General features: G+C 49.4%; 1 protein-coding gene across 4 annotated transcripts; it reads left to right on the top strand.

Annotated features, from left to right (window-relative positions):
- Window positions 1-4,054: 4,054 nt before the first annotated feature.
- Window positions 4,055-18,254, top strand: CCR7 (C-C motif chemokine receptor 7). Of its 4 annotated transcripts, XM_023732832.1 has the most exons (4): window positions 4,139-4,226; window positions 7,484-7,687; window positions 12,035-12,084; window positions 16,182-17,650. In XM_023732832.1, the coding sequence occupies exons 2-4, from the start codon at window positions 7,543-7,545 to the stop codon at window positions 17,256-17,258; spliced, it is 1,272 nt and encodes a 423-aa protein (XP_023588600.1). In that variant the 5' UTR covers window positions 4,139-4,226; window positions 7,484-7,542; the 3' UTR covers window positions 17,259-17,650. The 4 variants fall into 4 exon arrangements, with proteins under 4 accessions (XP_023588602.1, XP_004378135.1, XP_023588600.1 ...); XM_004378078.2 differs by lacking the exon at window positions 7,484-7,687 and having other exon boundaries at window positions 4,116-4,226; window positions 16,182-18,254; XM_023732834.1 differs by lacking the exons at window positions 7,484-7,687; window positions 12,035-12,084 and having other exon boundaries at window positions 4,055-4,226; window positions 16,182-18,254.
- Window positions 18,255-21,850: the final 3,596 nt, after the last annotated feature.

Genomic DNA, 21,850 nt, shown 5'->3' with positions numbered 1-21,850 from the left:
ATAAATATAGATGCAAAAATCCACAACAAAATATTAGCCTACTGTCTTAGGCTGGGTTTTTTTAGAGGAGCAAAACCAGTGAAATATATATACATAGAGAGAGAGAGAGAAAGAAAGACATTTATTTCAAGGAAATGGCTCACACAGTTGTGGAGGCTGGCAAGTACCAAATCTATGGGTCAGGTGTCAGGCTGGAGGCTTCTCATGACTCACATCAGGCTGCAGGGGCTGATGAACCCAAAATCTGCAGCTCAGATGGCAGACTCATGTCCCAAGACCCAGAGGTCAGAAGACTAGTGGGCAGGATCAAGAAAGGGCAAGATTTTGCCACAACATCCATATATATTGGATGCAGGCCACACTCTCAAGGAAACTCTCCTTTCAACTGATTGGCTGCTCACATCAGATCACAAAATGGAGGATGATTACACAGTATCTGCTAAACCACTAAGAAACTTGGCCTAGCCAAGTTGACACATAACTTTAACCATCACACATACCAAACCCAACAATGTGTAAAAAAAGATTATACACCATGTCTAAGTGTGAGTTAGCCAAGGAATTTAAGGTTGGTTCAACATACAAAAATCAATCAATGTTATTCACTATATGAATAGAAGAAAGGACAAAAAAGCACACAACCATCGCAACGGACACAGAAAAAGCATTTGACAAAGTCCATAGGAATAGAAGGGAACATGATAATGGCCATCTACACAGATTCACAGCTAATGTCAAATACAGTGGTGAAAGACTAAATGCTTTCCCCCCTAAGATCAGGAAAAAACAAGTGACTTTTGCCACTTCTACTCAGCATTGGGAGCCCTGTGATAAAGTGGTTAAGAGCTCGGACTTCTAACAAAAAAGTCAGCAGTTCGAATCCACAAACCACTCCTTGGAAACCCTGTGGGGCAGTTCTACTCTGTCCTATAGGGTCACTATGAGTCGGAATCAACTTGACGGCACGCAACAACAACAACACAGCATTGTACTGGAGGCTCTGGCAAGGGCAATTAGGCAAGAAAAAGAAATAAAAGTCATCCAGATTGAAAAGGAAGACGTAAAACTATCTCTGTTCACAGATGACATGATCTTATATATAGAAAATCCTAAGAAATCCATTTTAAAAAAAAGAAAAGGAAACTAGTTCAGCAAGATTGTAAAATATAGATCAATATACAAAAACCAATTGTATTTCTATACCCTAGCAATGAACAAACGTGAAATTAAGAAACCTATTCCATTTACAATAACATAAAAAAAATAAATACCTAGGAATACATTTAACAAAAGAAGTGAAAGATTTGCACGTTGAAAACTACAAAACATCATTAAAAGACTTAATATTGTTAGGATGGCAATACTCCCCAAACTGATCTATATAGTCAATGCAATCCGTATCAGAATCCCAGCTGGTTTTATCGCAGAAATTGACAGACCAACCCTAAAATTCATATAGAAAGGCAAGGGACCTAGAATAGCCAAAACAATCTCGAAAATGATGAACGAAGTTGGAGGAGTCACACTTCCCTGTTTCAAAATTTACTACAAAGCTACAGTAATCTAGACAGTGTGGTACTGGCATAAGGATAGACATATAAATCAATGGAATATAACTGAGAATCCAAAAATAAACCCTTACATTATGGTCAATTGATTTTCAGCAAGAGTGACTAGACAATTCAGTGAGGTAAAATGGTCTTTTCAACAAATAATGTCCGGACAACTAGGTATCCACAAGAAAAAGAATTAAGTTGGACCCCTACCTCACACCATATACAAAAATTAACTCAAAATAGATAAGAGACCTAAACGTAAGAGCTAAAACTATAAAACTCTTAGCAGAAAACGCAGAAATAAATTTTCACAAGCTTGGACTAGGCAGTGGTTTCATGGATACAACACCAGAAGTACAAGTGACAAAAGAAAAAAAATAAAGTGGACTTCAAAATTAGAAACTTTTGTGTTTCAACGGATACCATCAAGAAAGTGAAAAGACAACCCACAAAATGGGATAAAATAACTACAAATCATACATCTGATAAGGGACTTCTATCCAGTATTTATATATAAAAAAACTTATATATAAAGTTTTTACAGGTCAACAATAAAAGACAAATAGCCCAATTTAAAAATAGGTAAAGGATTTAGAATTTAAAATTGTCATGGAATTTCTGGATCCATGGTGGCTGGATGTACCACTGAAAATATTGCCCTGAGATGTTTGAACCTTAAACCTTAAACCAAAAATATCCCCTAAAGTCTTCTCCAAACCAAACAATAGTTTAGCTTAACTAGTAAAGAATGTCTGCCTTGAGCACTATGCTCATTTAAAGAACTACCTATATGGGATCAAATTGACAACAGCAACTCTGAAAGGTTATATAGGAAGCTTAGGGGACTGTGAGTTTATGTTAACAGGGGCGGAACAACTCAGAAAAGGAAGGTGAGAATGGTTGCACAGCTTGAAGACTGCGATTAATGTCACTGAATTTCACACGTAGAAATTGTTGAACTGGTGTATGCTCTGCTGTGTATATTCTCAGCACCAACAAAAAATAAAAGAAATTTTTGGAAAAACTAAATAAAAATGGGTGAAGGATTTGAATAGACATTTCCCCAAAGAAATATAAGAAAGATCAATAAGCACATGACGACATGCTCAATGTCATTAGTCATTAGGGAAATGCAAATCAAAACCACAATGAAATACTACTTCACACACAGTAAGATGGCTAGAATTAAAAAAAAAAAAAAAGACGAACAATAACAAGACTTATCAAGGATGTGGAACCCTCACACACTGTTGATGGGAGTGTAGCATGGTGCAGTCACTTTGGAAAACAGTTTGACAGTTCCTCAAAATGTTGAACATAGAGTTACCGTATGACTCAGCAAATGAAAATACACGTCCACACAAAAACTTGTACGTGAATGTTATAGCAGCACTATTCATCATAGCTAAACAGTGAGAACAACACAGATGTCCATCAACTGATGGAAGGTAAACAAAATGTGGAATATATACAAAATGGAGTATTAGTCAGCCATAAAAAGAAATGAAGTTCTGATACATGCTAAGACAGGGATGAACCTTGAAAACATTATGCTCAGTGAAAGAAAGGAGCCCTGGCGATGTCATGGTTAAGGGCTTGGCTACTAACCGAAGAAAGGTCAGCGGTTCGAACCCACCAGCCGCTCCACGGGAGGAAGATGTGGCAATCTCCTTCCGTAAAGATTACGGCCTCAGAAACCCTATGTGGCAGTTCTATTCTGTCATATACTGTCACTAGGAGTCAGAATCGACTTGACGGCACACAACAAGTGAAAGAAGTCAGACACAAAAAGCCATGTATCGTAGGATTCCATTTATGTGAAAGGTCTAGAATAGGCAAATCTATAGAAACAGAAAGTAGATTAGTGACTGCCAGGGACTGGTGCCGGGGGGAGTATGGGCAGTCATTGCTAACGCGTACAGAGTTTTTTTTTTGGAGGGGTGTATGACAGTGTTCTAAAATTGATTGTGGTGATGGTTGTACAACTCCGCGAACATACTAAAACCTTTAAAGGGGTGAATTTTATGGTGTGTGAATTATATCTCAATAAAGCTGTTATACAAAAACAGAGAGAGGAGGAAAGAAACAGAAAGAAGGAAACATCCTGACACGTCTCTCCCCTCCTACCTGCCATCACCTGGCAGTGCCTCCCATTGGCCAAACATACCCAGAAGCCAGTGACGGCAATGTCATTTGGGAAACGTGGTCCCCTGGGACTCTGAATAGAGCCATCTCTGGCTTCCCAGCACCTGGCACACGTATTCATGCTATGCACATTTGTTGCGTCAAAAAATGCCTCCCACTCCCCTGCCTCAGCCTGGGCCACCTCATCTAGGTTCTGCCAGGCTGCACAGGGGGCTTTTTTAAATATAAATGGCCTGATGATTCACGGTCCTGTGACCAGGCTGAGTGGAGATATCATTCTGTCGCCTTTCTTATACCCCTTAGTCCCAGAAGGTGCTGGAGAGACCCTGGGTGACGCAGGGAGGAGTGAGGGAGGAGCAAGGGTGGGTGGAACAGGGCAGGGAGGAGCAGAGAGGCTCCTCTCACAACTTAAAAGGGGCTTGTACCACTTCCTCCGCAGACAAGGAGCCACCAGCGAGAACTCAGGGCCACCCCGCACAGATTTCCTGCGTGGTTTCAGCTGCCCAGAGAGTGTCATGGACCTGGGTGAGTAAGCCTCCCGGTGTGAGAAGGAGCAGTACCGGGGTCACCTTGATACCCAGGCTGGCCCTGTGGAATGGGGATGGGGTGGAAGGCCTGGGGGACCCACCCTGAGAAATCAAGGTCTGGTTTGGTAGGAATTGGTGGCCGCTCTCAGAGAATGCTGCCCTGTTCTCCCCAGGCAGGAGAGGGTGCACCTGCTCTTTCAGACACAGGGGCTGGGGGCAGCCATTGGTGCCAGGAAGGACACAGGGGCTGAGGTCGTGTCTTTCTAGAACAGTAGGGACTAGAGGAGGAGGCAAGGCTGAGGTTGGTGATGGGATTCTGATCTGGTCAGCACCTATTCTCGTCCCACGTTGGGGTGATGGGCGAGGTCCTCTGAGACGTTGGGACCAGTTTTATCAGGGTGAAATTCTCCTCAGAGGACTCAGAATCCTACAGTTTAAAATTATTTGCAAGTCACCAAGGACTTCTGGCTTCCAAATCAGCTGCTGACTCCATTCCGTCTCGCATTCCCACCTTTCTCTCTGCTACATGAGGATTAGAATCCCTATACTCCTGAGGTTATGAGGAGGAGCAAATTAAAGGTGACTGCATTTTGTGAATGATAGAACACGATGCAAAGGCAAGCTGTGGTTATTTTCTCTCTGCTGTACATGCCACCTGCTTTGTTGTTGCCTCTTGCAGGTTTAGAGATGGGCGGGCAACATGAAGGGGACCGCAAGGGTCATTCAGGTTAGAGAGACCATAGCCAGGGCCTCTCACGTAGCACCCTGTCTCTGAGAAATCTCGCTTACTCTACCCAGGTAGATGACTCCTTCACTTTAAAAAAGTCCTTCCTCTGGTCTAACAGAGCTCCTGTTGTTCTGCTTTGATTAGAGAGAATGCGTAGGAAGCAGAGAGGGGGCTCTGAGTGGTTCCTCCAGCTCCGGCCGCCCCATTTATAAATCTCGGCTGTGGAGTCAGACCTGGACTGGGGCTAAGAAGGCCATGTTCCTAGATGGCTCATTCTCACCAGCAAGCAAAGCACCACGGTGGCCTCAAAGCCACAAGGGTTTGTCTTTAAAAAGTGAAGGTTCTCTGGTGCACCCTGTGCTGTCCTCACACCCCTCCCTACCACACCACAGCCTCCTTGCCTTCATCATCTTTGCCTTCTCCATCCGCCCTCAACCCCAGGTTGAGACCCAGCAAACAGCAGTTAAAGGGTTGAAGTGGCCACTCCCACCCACTCCCCAGCTACGAACTTCTGGAAGACAGGGTCTGATTCTCTCATCCCTGTGTCCTCAAGTGTTTGGGGCATGTGGGCAGAAAATGTTTGTGGAATGAATGAATGAATGCCATCAAGAATCCTGAATAAACTTTAGTTTTGGGAAATCTCTTCCAACTTTTTCTCCTCCCACCCAGGCTGCTCTGTAACCCCATTCCTCAGACAACCACCCCCACTGACCACAATCCCAGAATGCAGACATCATCCATTGGCGATCCTGCTCCAGCCTCTCTGTACTGACCACATGCAGAAACAGAGCAATGTCTCAGTGGTGCACTGGTAAACGTTTAAAAACTGGCTCCCTGGGAGGAAGGCTCTGATTTGTAGCGGTTGCCAATTTCCATAGTGTAAATTTTTCCCACCATAGCCAATCTCAAGCAATCAAAGTGCCTGAACACGGGGTTGAGAAGAGATGTGCACAACGGGCTCGCACAAGCCTGTGAGAGCCAGCTCCAGCACACAGTGTCCTCCCCCAAAACCTAGTTCTGGAGATGCTAGACCCCGGCTCTGATGCAAGGGAGGGAAGGCCTCTCTGGTCCAGGAGGAGGGGATGTTCTTGCTGCTTCACTCAACCCGAGAGAGCCCCAACGGCTGAGCCCAACTGGCAGCAAAGGAAGCCACTGAGCAGTTTTGCTCAGAACAGGCTCTGGGCCGTTGGGGCGGGTGGACCACGAAGATTCTGTTTTTTTCTCTTAGTCTGCCCAGCAGGGAGCAGGAGGTGGGCGAGAGGGCAGGGTTTCTATTACACAAAATGAAAACTCCAAGCCAGGGATGAGCTGGCCCTTTTCACTATTTGAATGAGCATCCTCGAGGTGCCCTCCTCACCTTCAAGAAAACGGGCTTAAGCTCTCAGTGAGAATTCACAAAAGCAGAAAAAAGAAAAACCCGTGAGAGACTCATCTCTCACAAGGTGGCCAGAGACGGCAGCTGAAGGGGGCTGAAGGAATTCAGGGCCAATCCCTCCTGGCCTTCCAGAAGCTTTGCAGGGGAGGTGGGGAACACTCACTGTTGAAAACTCCTTCCTCTTTGCTTGGCACTTTCTTTCATTCAACTATCATGTACTGAGGATTTCAGGGATGACCAGTCTGGTGGGGAAAGATACAAACATGTTAACAAGCCACTGCAACAGAGTGAAAAACAGTGCTGATGGAGGTAAGGGCAAAGCGCTTACGAAGCTCAGAATAGGCAGTAGTGAACATGAGTCAAGGAAGTATTTAAGCTGGGTTTTGAAGTGTGTGTAGGACTTGGCAGAGCAGACAAGGAGGAGCAAGAGGACCAGGATATGGAAGGTATGGCATACTCTTTTGTCAACAGAGGCCAACAAAGTAAAGGAGGGAACTGACATAAGATGTAGAAGTAGAGGGGAGCGGAGTGAGCCAGAGGATGCTGTCCCACCGAAAGGCATCCAAATCTTTTCTTTAAAAAAAAAAAAAAAAAACCCATGCAGCCAAGGCTGAATTCAGCCTTTGGGCTCCCAGATGGTCAGCTCTGGCAAAAGTGATAGAGGTAAGAAAGAAGTAAGTTGAAGGGGTGTGGAATAGCTGGCCAAGCCAGGAAAGAAGGTAGGAAGAGAGGTGGAGGGACAGGCAGGGCTGATCCTTAAGACTTTGTGTGGCATGACTAAGAAGTTTCGGGCTTTATCCTGAAAGCAATGGGGAGCCAGTGAAGTTTTTCTCTTTCAATTAGGTGAGTTAAATAAAGGATGAGATCTGTGTTTTGGAAGGAGCTCTGTGGCAGCAAAGGGGCAGCAAAGCCTTACATCAAGGCAGAGGCGGGGTCAGCTCTGGGAGATATTAGGGGACAGAAACAACAAAACTGGTGACCAATAGGATATGAGAGAGTGAAGATTCCCTTCATGCTCCACGGAGGACCCTATACACGGCAGTCTTATCAGAAATGCAGGGTGTCACAGTCTGATTCAAGTCTCAAATTCATCTCTCCAGAGCTGTGTTACCCCAGGCAAATGTCTTAACCTCTCTGGGCCTCTATTTTCTAGAACTTAAAATGAGAACCACGAGGGACAGCTCACAAGATGTTAAGAGGGGGAGCTAAACAATGACTAAGAGGCAGCATAGAAGAGTGGTTAGGAGTGTGATTTCTGGAGTTGGATGGCCTGAGCTCGAAACCCATCTGCACTGCTGGCCAGTTGTGAGACTCTGGGAAAGTTACTTAATCTTGCTGCACTTCAGTTTCCTTATTGGTAAGCAGAGATACTAGTAGTACCTACTTCAAAAGGCTTTTGTGAGGATCAAATGAGAGCATACTTGTAAGGGGTTTGGTGCATAATGAGAGCTCAATAAATGCGAAGTACATCCTTGGATAAATCAGTTGATATTATAGTGGGGGCAGTGGTGGTTCAGTGGTACAATTCTCGCCTTCCATGCAGAAGGCCCGGGTTCAATTTCCAGCCAGTGTACCTCATGTACAACCACCGTTTGTCTGTCAGTGGAAGCTTGCATGTTGTCATGATACTAAACAGGTTTCAGTGGAGCTTCCAGACTAAAACAGACTATGAAGAAAGGCCTGGCGATCCGCTTCTGAAAAATCAGTCAGCGAAAACCCTATGGATCACAATGGTCTGATCCCGTTGTGCATGGGATCAACATGCGTAGGGCTGACACGATGGCAGCCAACAAGAGGATTCAGCCAGCTCTCACTCACCCTTGGCTGTTGTCTGAATCTGAAAGGAGTTCACTCAGGCCTCTCACCTTCCCTCCAGACCCCTTACCGCCTCTGCTCCCCCGCCCACCCCCCAAAAAAGAAAGGTGTACTGGCAGGTGAGGAAGTTCAGAGAGGAAAGAGCTCAGGTGGTGCTTGGGCTGCCTGATGCGTCGCCACGATTCCTGGGGTGGCCTGGAGGATCTGGGAAACGTGGGGATGGAAGGTTAGGGCCCAGGGGAGCAGCGAGCCAGCAATCCCCTCCTCCCAGGCAGGCAGGAAGTTTCTCTTGCTGGGGACTCAGGTTGGAGTTCTAGGGAATTTTTATTATGGTCATTTCTGGAAACTCAAGAACTCAGAAAACACCCAACACCCAGGCCAACCACTCCTTTACCCCCAAGATTCCCAACTCAACTGGTCCTACCGAAGCTTCTACTCAAGACCGTCTAGTTGCTTTATGACTTTGTAACAGATAGGAGTGATCTGACTCATGGCCACTGACCAGGCCCCCTCTGCCACACACCAAAGTTCCCCGCAGTTCCCCTAAGTTTCCCTGTTTGGTTACGTTACTGAAAATGGCCTGTTGTGGTCCTACAAGACCCTGGCCCATCCATCACCTCCAGCACATCCAGAATGTGAAATCACCTACACTCATACACACACACACCCCAGCCCCACTACCCCACTCCACTCAGTGCAAAAGGAATGGATGGAACCCAAGAGAAGTCAGTGGAGTAAAACAGAAACACAGTTCCTGCTCCTCTTATTTTACTCATTGTAACTTATCAAAACTTTGAGGTTTCTCAGTTCTCGCTGACAGTCAGAGTAGGCTTTCTCTAGGGTAACCGAAAGCATTTACGTGTTTAAAGAAACCTCGAGTGCTCAATAGCAAGATGAGTCAGTCAGGGACGGGTGGTACATTGAAGAGAGCAGTTAAGGGGAGAAATTTGGCCTCTGGCTCAGGAGCTCAATGGATAATTCAACAAGGAAGAGGGAATGGGGGGAGAGGAGAGCTACAGTGCTACACAAGAATCCATTGCCCCCCAGAACTGTGAATACTTAGGCACAAGCTAGTGACAATGGGACGGTAATGCCTGTCCCCAGAAGTAGAAGGAGCAGCTAAGAAGGCAGGTTCAAGTAGACAGTGGAGGGTTTGATTGCTGTGCTAAGCACTGGACATCATCCTTAGGGCTGGATAACAACCAAACTAGCTGCCATTGAGTTGATTCTGACTCATGGCAACCCCGTGTGGGTCAGAGTAGAACCAGGCTCCGTAGGGTTTTCAGTGGCTGATTTTCCAGAAGTAGATCTCCAGGACTTTCTTCTGAGGTGCCTCTGGGTGTACTCAAACCTCTAACCTTTTAGTTAGCAGCAAAGTACATTAAGCATTTGCACCACCCAGGGTCTCCGCCTTCAAAAATTAGAAGTTAGGAAAAATTTAATCCCTCCTCAATCTCTCCCTCTTTCTCTTTCACCTTTTCAGTTAGCAGCCGAGCACATTAACCGTTTGCATCACCCAGGGACTCCTAGGGCTGTGTAAACCAATAAATAAATAAATAACCAAACCCATTGCCATCGAGTCAATTCTGACTCATAACGACCTTATAAGACAGAATAGAACTGCCTCATAGGGTTTCCAAGGAGCTGCTGGTAGATTCCAATTGCCAGCAGCTTTTGGTTAGTAGCCAAGCTCTTAACTACTGCGCCACCAGGGCTCCAAGGGTTGTGTAGAGCTCTAAAAATTTAAGAGAAGGGAGGTAGTGGGGGGGTTAGCATCAGAGCTATGCTTTAGGAAGACGTGTCTAGAAGTCGAACGCTGGACAACTTGTTTGAAGCAGGAGAAATACCTTCTCATTTATGTGATTTGGTGCCCTTTCTTGTTTTCCTAGGAACTCCCAAGCCCAGAATCCCCCAGCCTGAGGCATTCCCCTCGGAACACATTAGATGTCCCTGGGCTGACTACTAACCTAAAAGTTGGTGGTTCGAACTCTCCCAGAGGTGCCTTGAAAGAAAGGTCTGGTGATCTGCTTCCAAAAGGTTATAGCCTTGAAAACCCTGTGGAGCTTAGCTCTACTCTGACACACATGGGGTCGCTATGAGTCAGAATCGACTCAATGTAAACTGGTTGGTTGGTTAAAAAAACAAAAACCCAAACCTGTTGGCCCGGAGTCGATTCCTTCTCAGAGTGACCGTATAGGACAGGGATAACTGCCCCTCGGAGTTTCCAAGGCTGTGAATCTTTATGGAAGCTGACTGCCACATCTTTCTCCCATGAAGCAGCTGGTGGGCACTGACATTTTGGTTAGGAGCCAAGTGCTTAACCACTGTACTCCCGGGGCTCCTTGGTTGACTGGTTGAAACACATTAACTCAACTTAGGTGTCATACAGCTAGATTTCCAGCAGGTGGTGGTGTGGCCAAGGACACAAATCACTGGGAATATGCTGCTTCCTCTTGGGAAGCAGGAACGGTTGCTGAAGAGGGCCCTCAGCCTCTGGAAGATGCTTGAATCAGGGTCCCAGACTCTCCCTGGTCCCTACTAAGACTGGAGCTGTGATGAGCCTGCAAGTCTTGCCTGTGGGCTAGACCCCGGCCGAGAACTGAGGGCCAGGTATAGGAAGGGAGTATAGCCCTTGAGGTGCTCCAGACTGTTGGGTGAGATAAGACCTTTCTGTAAATTACCCTGTGGACTGTCTTCCTCCCTTAGCCCTCAGCAGGAAATAAATTCCAGGTTCTGCGGAAGGCTCATCCACAAAGCAGAACTGAGCTGTCAAGTGTCTGTCCGCAGCACATCCGGGCCTTGTGCTTAACCTCGGGTCTCAGTCTGCAGTTCAGACCCAAGGGGAGCCTCCTGGCTTCCAGAAGAGCCAAGCAGGGCCACTTCCCAAAGCTGACCATGCCCCCCATCCACCCATCTCCCAATGCCTTGGATTAGAAAACTAGTTAAAGGAGAGAGAACATATGCACGTGCCCCAATCAAGCAAATTTAAAAAGTAGAGTAACCTCAAAGAATAGCCTCCATTCTACCAGCAGGCCATACAGCAGTGTCTGAGGCCGTCTTGAAGCTCCCTCCTTTGGAAGGACAAACAGGGCATTCATTCATTCATTCATTCATCAGCACACAATTCCTGAGCACCTTGATTCTGGGCCTGAGCTAGATAAAATGGTCCCTGCCCCAATGGCAGGCTGAGGGGGTGGGACTTGCAAACCAACAGTCAGTGCTCAATGAATGTCAGTTGAATGAGTGGGTGCTGGGGAGCCTGTGAGCCCCTAAGGCACTCTCCCATCGTGGAGAGGCTAGCAAGTTAACTCACTCCTCCAGTCAGCCCTGTGAAATCACTCTACTTCCTCAGCTGGCCTCCCTCAGGAGACACTCAGGGCTTCAATCATGGCTACACATTCACTTGACCTCGGGAGAAATCCTCCCCGGGTCCATGGCGGCTGGCACCAAAACGAGGGCAAGCACACACTCCTCCCTAACACCATTACCTCAGGACCTGGGTAGTATGGAGTGGGAAGGGGGCACTCAGACCCAGGAGTCAGGGTCAGTTGGAGCTCAGCCTTGAGGGATGGTCTGGACCAAAGTGGACTTTCCAACTCTGGGAAAGGCCCAAATGAGCCAAGAAAGAAAGGAATGCCCTGAATTCTGATCTCTCTTCTTTCCGCGACCTCAGAGTGGATGAGAAAGGCAAGGAGGTGAGGGCAGGGATGCCGGGCAGCGGGCCAGGTGTTCAAAGGCACAATCTGGTTCTGCTGTTCTGTTTGAGCAGACACAGTGCCTGGAGCTTGTGATGAAAGTTCCCAACAGCGTCTCCCCCTCTCCTCCGCTTTCTGTAATAACAAAGAGTTGTCCCTGCCAAGCAATAACTTTCTCGCCTTGTCTCCTGCAGGGAAACCAATGAAAAGCATGCTGGTGGTGGCTCTCCTGGTCGTTTTCCAGGTGAGGTTTCCTGCCAGGGAAGGCTCTGTTCCCCTCCTCTACAATCCCCTCCCCAGGCCCCCAGCCCCCACCCCAGCCAGGAGCTGAGCATTTGTCGGAAGGAAACAGGAGACCCAGACACAAACCCACCGGCCCTTCATTAGGCTGATGGCCGCCCCTCTCCATCTGCTGAGTGACCCTGGAGAGCCACGGATGTTCTCTGGACTTCCTTTACTCCGTTTAAATCAACGCATTGCCATCAAGTCGACTCCGACTCATAGCGACCCTATAGGACAGAGTAGAACTGCCCTATAGGATTTCCAAGGAGTGGCTGGTGGATTCAAACTGCCGACCTTTTGGTTAGCATATGAGCTCTTAACCACTGTGCCACCAGGGCTCCATTGAAATTAAAACAAGGGGGAAATAAGTTACCACTACCTTCCCCACCCACCTCCAACATATGCCACCCAGGAGACAGAAATGCGGGCTGGGCTCCGTCTGAGTTCAGAGAAAGAAGAGCTGCAAAAAGTAAGCCACATCACTTCTCTGAGCCTCCCTTTCTTCATTACCGGGTTTTACACATACGTGCGCACACCCACACGTGTGAAACTTCACATGTGAACTGAGAAAAGAACCCTTGGTTCGGTGGCCTGGTTCCTATCCTATCACCCCAAAGTAGTCTCCCCACCCCCCACCCCCCAACCTCCAGCTAAAGGCTCCCCTTGAAGACCCATCGGAGCCTCATTGTTGGGGTGGGGGGAAGGATGGGGCCCAGGACACTGGGAGTGGGGAGGGGATTAGTGCACACACTTTATAGGGGCCTGGTGCAAAAGCTACAAATCCCCGCCCCCCATTTACAACATTCTGCTTCTCAATCTCAGCAGTAGAGACAAAATCTGCCCCCACCAAGTGCCAGGGTTAGAAGAAACTGTAACTTGTGGAGTCCTCTCCCCCATTTGTTGGGGGTGGAAGCACACTTGGAGGGGGATGGGCAGCTGAGCCCGAGCTGGTAGTGCAGTGCTTCAGAACTCGGCTCTTCCCCAGCTCTGGAGGCCAGAGGGGCAGCTTTCCCGGAGCTCCAGCCAGAGGCAGGCCCCAAATTGGGCACAGTTCCTGAAACCCCATCCCAGAGGCCCCCCTCCCCCGGAGCTTGGGCCACAGCCCACACCCTGGCCCCCTTCCCCATCACCACTCCCTCCCGCCCCTCTCTCCCCCTGGCTCCAGGAGTCCAGAGGGGGGCTGCATTGTGGTCGCTGGAGGCTGAAAGGTTGGGGAGGGGCTGAGGGACAGCTGTTGCTCGTTCTTCTCTTTCACTTGATTTGGGGGGGGGGTGCTGAGATGGGACAGGATGTGGTGGGGCTGTGGGCTGCAGAGACATCAAGGCTGTTGGCCGGTGGGGGCTGAGTGGAGCAGCTCTGTGGGCGAGGAGGGAAGAGGAGAAGAAAGGCAGGACTGGGTGATGGGAAGCTCCCTTCATAGAGGTTGACAGCAGTGCCCTCCAGGAAGGCCCAGAACCCGGGACCTACAGCCTTGGGCCTTTCCATGGGTGGATCAAACAAGGGCAGCCAGCCTCTTCCAGGGCTCCCAGGCTGTGACCTTGCCAGACGAAGGGGTGCCACTGACTTTTCTCCTCAAGCTCGCAGTGCCCAAAGAAAAGATTCCTGGACATCATTCCCACCTCAGCCTGTCCAGAGTGGGACTGTGATGAATCCAGGGACACAGAAAGACAGAGACAGGCTGCAAGGAAATCGGGAGACTGGGCTGACTCCTAGCTGCGTGACCTTGGGCAAGCCACGTCACTTCTCTGAGCCTCCCCTTCCTCATCTCTAAGGCCCCTCCAGCTCCCCAGCTGTCTGGAAAGCCATCTTGGAGGAGCTGCTGGGAGCCCAGTGCACTGAGGGGTCTCCAGGACCATGGAGGGGAGGAGCGTTCCAGGCACACCATCCCCCCACGTATCCCTGGGGCCCTGTGCTTTCTTCCCTCCCCTGTAGTGCGGCTCAGACTGGTCTGAAAGAGAGCCTTTGGCTGGAGGTTGCCGGGATGGAAGACGACTTTGGAGTGACAGGATAGGAACCAGGTCACCAAACCAAGGATTCTCAGCTCACATGTGAAGTCTAACACTTGTGGGTGTGCACACATAATGTGCAAAACCTGGCCACCTCCCAGTCTTTGCTTTTGCTGCTCTTCTCTAGCCCATGGGAGAGAGCCTCTGTGAAGTGTGCGCCCATCACTCAGTCCTGCCTTCTTTCCTCCTCCCCCCACCCCCTCTCCACTCGTGAGGCATATGAGCTTCCTATGTGGGGTCTTCCACCCCAGCTCCCTGCCCTGCACGTGCCATTGTCATTGTTGTCATCTCTGTGCACCCCGAGGCGAGGCGCGACAGGCACATGTGCCCTGTCATTGATAAAAATCACAGCAGGCCGCCTAAACCTTCCCCCAGCCCTGCAGACAGGCTAAAAAAAGCCGTGAGCAGCTGAGCCCTGCTGATTGGGATCTGCCGGAAGAGACTGGGAGGAAGAGCGGGTGGGAGCACGGAGGGAGAGTGGGAGATGACAGCTGCCAAGGTGGGGAAGTCAGAGAGGACTCAGTCACAGCTGAGGAGGCCTCAGCCCCCAGCAGCCCCAGCACCCATTCATTCAATAGTGATGGAGGCTGAGGCACTTCACATGCGCTGCTTGAGCTTCTGCTGTGTGCTAGGTTCCATCCCACTGGCAGCAGGGGTCCAGAAAAATCTTCAAGTCGCTCACCACCCATGATTACAGCAGCTTGCCCCAAACCCAGGACTTCAGTGGCCTCTTGTTGTTAGCTGCAGTCGACTTGGCCCCCAACTCATGGCAACCCCACATACAGTGGAAAGAAGCACTATCCCATCCTGAGCCACCCCCACAATCGGTTGTGTATCAGACCCTTGTGATCCATAGGGTTTTCACTGACTAATTTTCAGAAGTAGATTGCCAGGCCTTTCTTCTTATTCCATCTTAGTCTGGAAGCTCCACTGAAACCTGTTCAGCATCATAGCAACACGTAAGCCTCCACCGACAGATGGGTGTTGGCTGCAAATGAGGTGCATTGACTGGGAATCAAACCCAGGTCTCCTGCATGAAAGGAGAGAATTCTACCACTGTACCACCACTGCCCCTTCGGTGGCCTATTACTGGGAGCTTCTGGCCTTCCTCTCTTCTCACTCCAGGCTCTCCTCAACCCTGACCCCAAGGTAGATTTTCCCTCAAAAGTCAAGGTATTCTGTAGGCCCCCTAGAAAGCTCTTTCTACTATGTTCTAAAGGGGGCTCAAGTAGAAAGGCATACACTTCTACTCTCAAGTTTCCAGCAAGCAAAAAAAAAAAAAAAAGAGAGAGACTTCCAAGGAGATGAAATGGGGCCCGCCTCTTCCAAAGGGAAGATGAGGGTCTCACATTGACTCAGCCCCTCTGATGTGCCAGAGCCTGGATCAGGTATCTGTCTATGAGTTCAAGGAACTCTCAAAACAACCCCGCGAGGGAGGTATTATTCACCTCCATTTCACAGAAGACTGAGGCTCAAGGAAATGAAGTGAGTTCTACCAGCTCAAGGCTCTTCCAGCTCCAAAGCCCAGATATTTCCAGTCCACTATCAGCAAATGAAAGGCTGAGACTCTTGGAGCTGACAAAATCAGACCCTTGCTACTCATTAGAAATTCAGAATCTCGCTCCCTGCCCCCCTCGCCTATTGAATTGGGATATGCGTTTTAACAAAATACCCCATTCTTGATATGCATTGATTGTGTACTGAAGAATCACCTGGAGAGTTCAGAAGAACATAGATTCCTGGGCCTCACCCCCTGAGATTCTTACTCAGTTGAGGCCAGGAATCTGCATTTCTAACAAGTTCCCAGGTGATGCCAATGATGCTGATCTGTGAACCACACTTTGAAACCACTGCTCTAGGTAATCCCAGGCCCCAGGCCCCTGAGGTTTAGACCCACCTAGCTAAGCTGGCTACCATGGGGATGGCACTGGACTGGCAGTCTTTCATTCCATTGTGCATGGTGTCACCATGTGTCAGGGGGCCAACTCGATGGCAGCTAACAGCAACAACAACAGCTAAGTTGGATTGTTTTCTCCTGTTTCCTTCCTCCTAGGTGTGCCTGTGCCAAGATGAGGTCACAGACGATTACATCGGAGACAACACCACAGTGGACTACACCTTGTACGAGTCTGTGTGCTTCAAGAAGGATGTGCGGAACTTTAAGGCCTGGTTCCTTCCAATCATGTACTCAGTCATTTGCTTTGTGGGCCTGCTGGGCAATGGGCTGGTCATGTTGACTTACATCTATTTCAAGAGGCTCAAGACCATGACAGATACCTACTTGCTCAACCTGGCCATGGCGGATATCCTCTTCCTCCTGACCCTTCCCTTCTGGGCATACAGTGCAGCCAAGTCCTGGGACTTCGGTGTCCACTTTTGCAAGTTCATCTTTAGCGTGTACAAGATAAGCTTCTTCAGTGGCATGCTCCTACTTCTTTGCATCAGCATCGACCGCTATGTCGCCATCGTGCAGGCTGTCTCAGCCCACCGCCACCGTGCCCGTGTCCTGCTCATCAGCAAGCTCTCCTGTGTGGGCATCTGGATGCTGGCCGTGGTCCTCTCCATCCCAGAGGTGCTGTACAGCGGCATCCAGAAGAGCAGCAGCGAGCAGGCATTGCGATGTTCCCTCATTACCGAGCACGTGGAGGCCTTGATCACCATCCAGGTGGCCCAGATGGTAGTAGGCTTCCTGATCCCCCTCATGGCCATGAGCTTCTGCTACCTTGTCATCATCCGCACCCTGCTCCAGGCACGCAACTTTGAGCGCAATAAGGCCATCAAGGTGATCATCGCCGTGGTCGTAGTCTTCATAGTCTTCCAGCTGCCCTACAATGGGGTGGTCCTGGCCCAGACTGTGGCCAACTTCAATATCACCAGCAGCAGCTGTGAGCTCAGCAAGCAGCTCAATATCGCCTATGATGTCACCTACAGCCTGGCCTGTGTCCGCTGCTGCGTCAACCCTTTCTTGTACGCCTTCATCGGTGTCAAGTTCCGCAGTGACCTCTTCAAGCTCTTCAAGGACTTGGGATGCCTCAGCCAAGAGAGGCTTCGGCAGTGGTCTTCCTGTCGGCACGCCCGGCGTTCCTCGATGAGTGTGGATGTTGAGACCACCACCACCTTCTCCCCATAGGAGGAGCCACTGCCTGGACTAGAGGGACTTCTCCCAGGGCCCCTGTGGTGGGGACAGGGAGCAGATGCAATGACTCAGAACCCAAAAGCTGCTGACGGAAAGACAGTTCTTGCCATTAATGTTTATCTCAGAGAGAAAACCTGTGCCTCAGAAGCCAGCTTAACCCCAATCCTGGCTACCTCAACCAAGGTTGAGAAGGGACATGGCTGATAAGCTAACACCAGAACCGGGAATACTCTCAAACCAAGACTGTTGTCTCCCCAAACCAAAAACAAAAAGTGAAAGTCAAGAAATGATTCACAAGTGTCCACATGTGAAGGGGAAGGGGGTGACGAGAGATAGGGTAGTGGAGATGGGCTGGTGAGTCCTCAGAATGAATGTTCTTCTGACCTAGAAAGAAGTCCCCTCAGAGATTCCAAGGCCTGAGGCAAGGTCTTTCAGAAAACAAGGCTTTGTCTCCAAGACCAGAGATGGGGCAAAGACTTGCCTTATGGGGGAAAGACTCTGCCTTATGGGGGAAAGGGGAGGTCAGGGGTCAAACTAACTCTCTCTGAATCCCTCCTTCCATTTCTCCTTTTTCACTGTCACCAAAGCAAGAAATGGCGGCCTCCAAGCCTCCTAAAGACATACTGCCCCCTTGCCTACCCCTCTCCTCAGGCTGGCCACCCTCCCCAGCTCGCTACAGGGAAGGGTGTGGTGTTTCCTGCAGGCCAGTTGCTTCAGCCTGGCCAAAGCTATACCTCCCAGCCAGGGCTCTGGAATGGGAATGAGATGTGGTCACCCCTGCTGAGGTCTGGGCTCTGCTGGGATGGTGGAGAGAGCAGGGGGAAAGGTTAGGGGAAAGGGGTGGTTATAACGCAGGCTGTGGAAAGCCAATGAGCTTAGTCTTTATTCTTCGTCACGGGGACAGAAAAGCTTGCATCAGTTCTGCTTTCAATTCATTAAAAGAGCACATTTTACTCAAACACACAAGTTTTCCCTTGAGGAAAAAACAGCTTTAAAAGAGAGGAAAAAGAAAAAACTTTTGTAAAGGATAAACGAGTGTGTTCTTGTTTTGTAATCCCCCACGCCCCACCTGACCACCCCCACTTTCCTGCCCTCCTCCCTCCCCCGTCTTCATTTCTCAGATGCTCAGAGCCACGAGATCTTCTGAGATATACTCTCTGCCCATCCAGGGGCACAGGCCCAAGAGGCTGAAAGAGGTGGAAGGAGGGGGAAGACGAGGGTCCATCTTGCAAATATCCACCAAAGTTCACGGTAGGACCCAAGCCTGTATGATCAACAGTGGCCCATGCTGGTCTGAGCTGAGGTTTGAAAAGACCCAAGTTGTCCGATAACCTCTGTGGCTGGGAACGTGCCCAACCCTTGGCAACATCTGCACGCTAATCTACTTACCTGGGTCCCTGGGTGGTGCAAATTGTTAGTATGCCTGGCTGCTAACTGAAAGGCTGGGAGGTTCAAGTCCACCCAGAGGTACCTCCATAGAAAGGCCTGATGATCTACTTCCAAAAAATCAGCCACTGAAAACCCAGTGGAGCACAATTCTACTCTGACACACAATGAGTTACCTGAGTCGAAACTGGTTTGTTTGGTTTTTTTTCTGCTCACCTGTCCCAGTTCAGCCTGGAACTAGAGCCCCTGACCCTTTGTCAGCTCCCTTAACCTCCCAGAACTCGTGTCAGGAGGGAAGGCCTTTTCCTGGGATCAGAAGCCACAGCATGCTGGATTAAGAGGGTCTGGGAAAGGACTCATAAGATAAGCTGCACTCTTTGCTAGATGCTCAAAAGCCAGGACCACCCATGACCCCCTACTGTCATTGCAGCAGCAATGACCCTCCATGCTGTGGTACCCATTGTGGAGGGGTGGGGATAAAGGAGCAGCCCTCCCGGTCACCCAGACCAGGTATCCATGTCACTGGGTGCCCCAGGGCACATTCGCAGCCCTGACTTCTCCAAGCCAGGGAGAAGCCTCATCCAGTGACATGTGGGGAAGTGGCCTGGAGTGCTGTCACACGCTGCAGTAATTCTGGGCCTGGGGCGGGAGAGCAGACAGGGAAGGGCTGAGACACTCACACGAAAGGTAATTCCATCTGTTTTTCCAAAGTGAAAAAGAGCCCAGTTGAAAATGGAGCCTGCCTGGTAATGAAGCCCATTCTCTAATCTCGTAACCACATTACATTACCCTCCTCCTCAGATCCACTGGGCTGGAGAGGTTTTTAACTCAGCAGATTTGTGAGCCAGCCTCCAAGCCGGGAAGCAAGGCCCTGAGAGGAAAGATCTGGCGCGGACGCAGTCAGCGTGGCGCAGCCTTCACAGCAGTGGCATTAAATATTAAGAGGTGCAGTTACAGCTGTGTGCGTGCAGCGGGTGGCAGGAAGGGTGTTTCCAGTGGTGTGTGTGTGTGTGTGTGTGTGTGTGTGTGTATGGACCTGCCCATGTGCACGTGTGCATGTGGAGCTGCTGGTGTGTGCATCCTAATGAGGTTCCAGATGGGAAAACAATCCTCTGTTCCTGAAGGGGAAGAACGCAACAGAGAAGTCGGGGTAAAGGAAGCCAGGCCAGCCGCACAAACATGCCACCCCGGTTTCAGATACATTTTTCTAAAATAACTGGTCGTCTCCAAATATTTACAGAGACAACAAAACACCCAGCAATGTTAATTCCCCAAACTGCTGTATCTCAGAAGTTCTGACCTCAGCTGTGCAAGCCCCAGGGATGGCCTGACCCCAGCCTCCTTGTCCAACTCTTTCACACACCTACCCAGGGCTTTGGGGTGACCCCAGAAGAAAGACTTACTGGGGAGGCCCATCCAGGCCTTCTCTCTCTCTCTTTCTCTTCTGCTTCCCCTGGTTCACTGCCCCCATGGCCCTCCTCAACCTCCTGCAGCTTCACCCTTCATCCCATCACCAGCCCCCATCCCCCTCATCCTCTCTGGCTGCAACCCCAGGCCAAACCCAAAGTGTTCCCAGGCCACGAATCTGCCCTTTCAACTAGAAGCACCACACCTCTGGAATCACAGTCTCACAGAGCTGCAAAGGAACCTCAAAGATCTTCTGGTCCAACTGCAATCATTCTCTAGATGGGGAAACTGAGGCCCAGAGGGAGAAACTGATTTGCCTAAAGAGACATCGCAATATAGGGCTATTGAGTAAACTTGCTTTGGGAGCCCAAGGGTCTGGCAGGGTTGCGTGAGCGGGGCGGGGGAGAGCAGAAGCTCTGGAGCAGGCCAACTTTAAACCTCATGTCTACTGCTTCCCAGCTGTGTGACCTTCAGCTGTTGCTCAACTGCTCTGAGTCTCAGATTTCTCAACTGCAAAGTGGAGAGGAGTTGGGTAAACACTTAGCACAGTGCCTGGAATGTAGCTGTGGAGTGTGGAGCATGGACTCTGCAGCCAGACTGCCTGGTCTGAATCCCAGCCCCACTAGTTGGGCTGGTTACTTAACCTCTCCCTGCCTTAGTTTCTTAATCTGTATAATGGTGGTAATAAGAGTGCCGACCTCTTAGGGTTGTTGTGAGGATTAAATGAATTCATGTATGTCAAATGCTCACTATCCTTATGTAAATGTCATTGGTAATCATTTGGGAGACGTTCAATAAGTGTTGTTGTTCGTTGCCATACAGTCGGCTCCTACTCGTGGTGACCTCACGTGTAACAGAACAGAATATTGCCTGGTTCTGCTCCATCCTCACAACTGTTGGTATGTTTGAGCCTATTGTTGCGGCTACTGTGTCAATTCATCTCATGAAGCATTTCTCTCATTTTTGCTGACCCTCTACTTTACCAGACATGATGTCCTTTTCTAGCAATTGGTCTTTTCAATAACTAGTAGCTTAAAAAAAAAAAGTTGCTAACTACAAAGAAATCATATTCAGTTCTGTAGCTCCATCTCCATCCCCATACAATTTATAAATCTAGCTGGAAGGCAACTGTGGTGTGATGGATTGCTTTTGTGTGGCCTTTCTCGCCAAGGTCTTCTAACTCCCACCCAAGTGACTGAGTGGGACCATGCAAATAGGGTAACTGTGGCCTACCAAGGTGATCAGTCAGTTTTGCCATCCCGCTAGGCTTGAAATGAGCCATCCCAGAGGTGGGAAAGAGAGGATCCCACCACCACCAAAGAAGGAGAGCAGAGTGTGTCCTTTGGACCCAGGATCCCTGTGCTGAGAAGTTCCTGGAACCAGGAGACCAAGAGAGAGAGCTGTAACACTGAAGCAGTGGCAGAGAAGTGGCGGCAGGAGAGACCAGCAGGAGAGCTTCCCGGCCCACAGAGCAAGAAAGCTGAGTGCACTTGGGCCAAGGCTTACTGTTGGAGTGGGGTGCCTCTGGGCACTTACTGGTAGAACTAAGAGAACTTTATAACACTTTCCTGAGCAGGGCAGAAGCCCAGGGCCAAGGCTGCAAGCATGGCTGAGAAGAGGCTGTCCTGATGGAAGAACTGTATCCTGAGCATTCCTCAACCTGAATTGTGACCTGTTACTTCCCTAATAAACCCTATAATCAGAGTATTGTTTGTGAGTTCTGTGTGGCCATTGCAATGAATTATCAAACCCAGCACAGAACTAGAGAGTGCCATGAGAGAGACTATTGGTGT

This window comes from Trichechus manatus, unplaced genomic scaffold, assembly GCF_000243295.1.
Source record: "Trichechus manatus latirostris isolate Lorelei unplaced genomic scaffold, TriManLat1.0 scaffold00054, whole genome shotgun sequence".
Taxonomy (NCBI): domain Eukaryota; kingdom Metazoa; phylum Chordata; class Mammalia; order Sirenia; family Trichechidae; genus Trichechus; species Trichechus manatus.
This window is presented reverse-complemented; position numbering and strand designations above follow the sequence as displayed.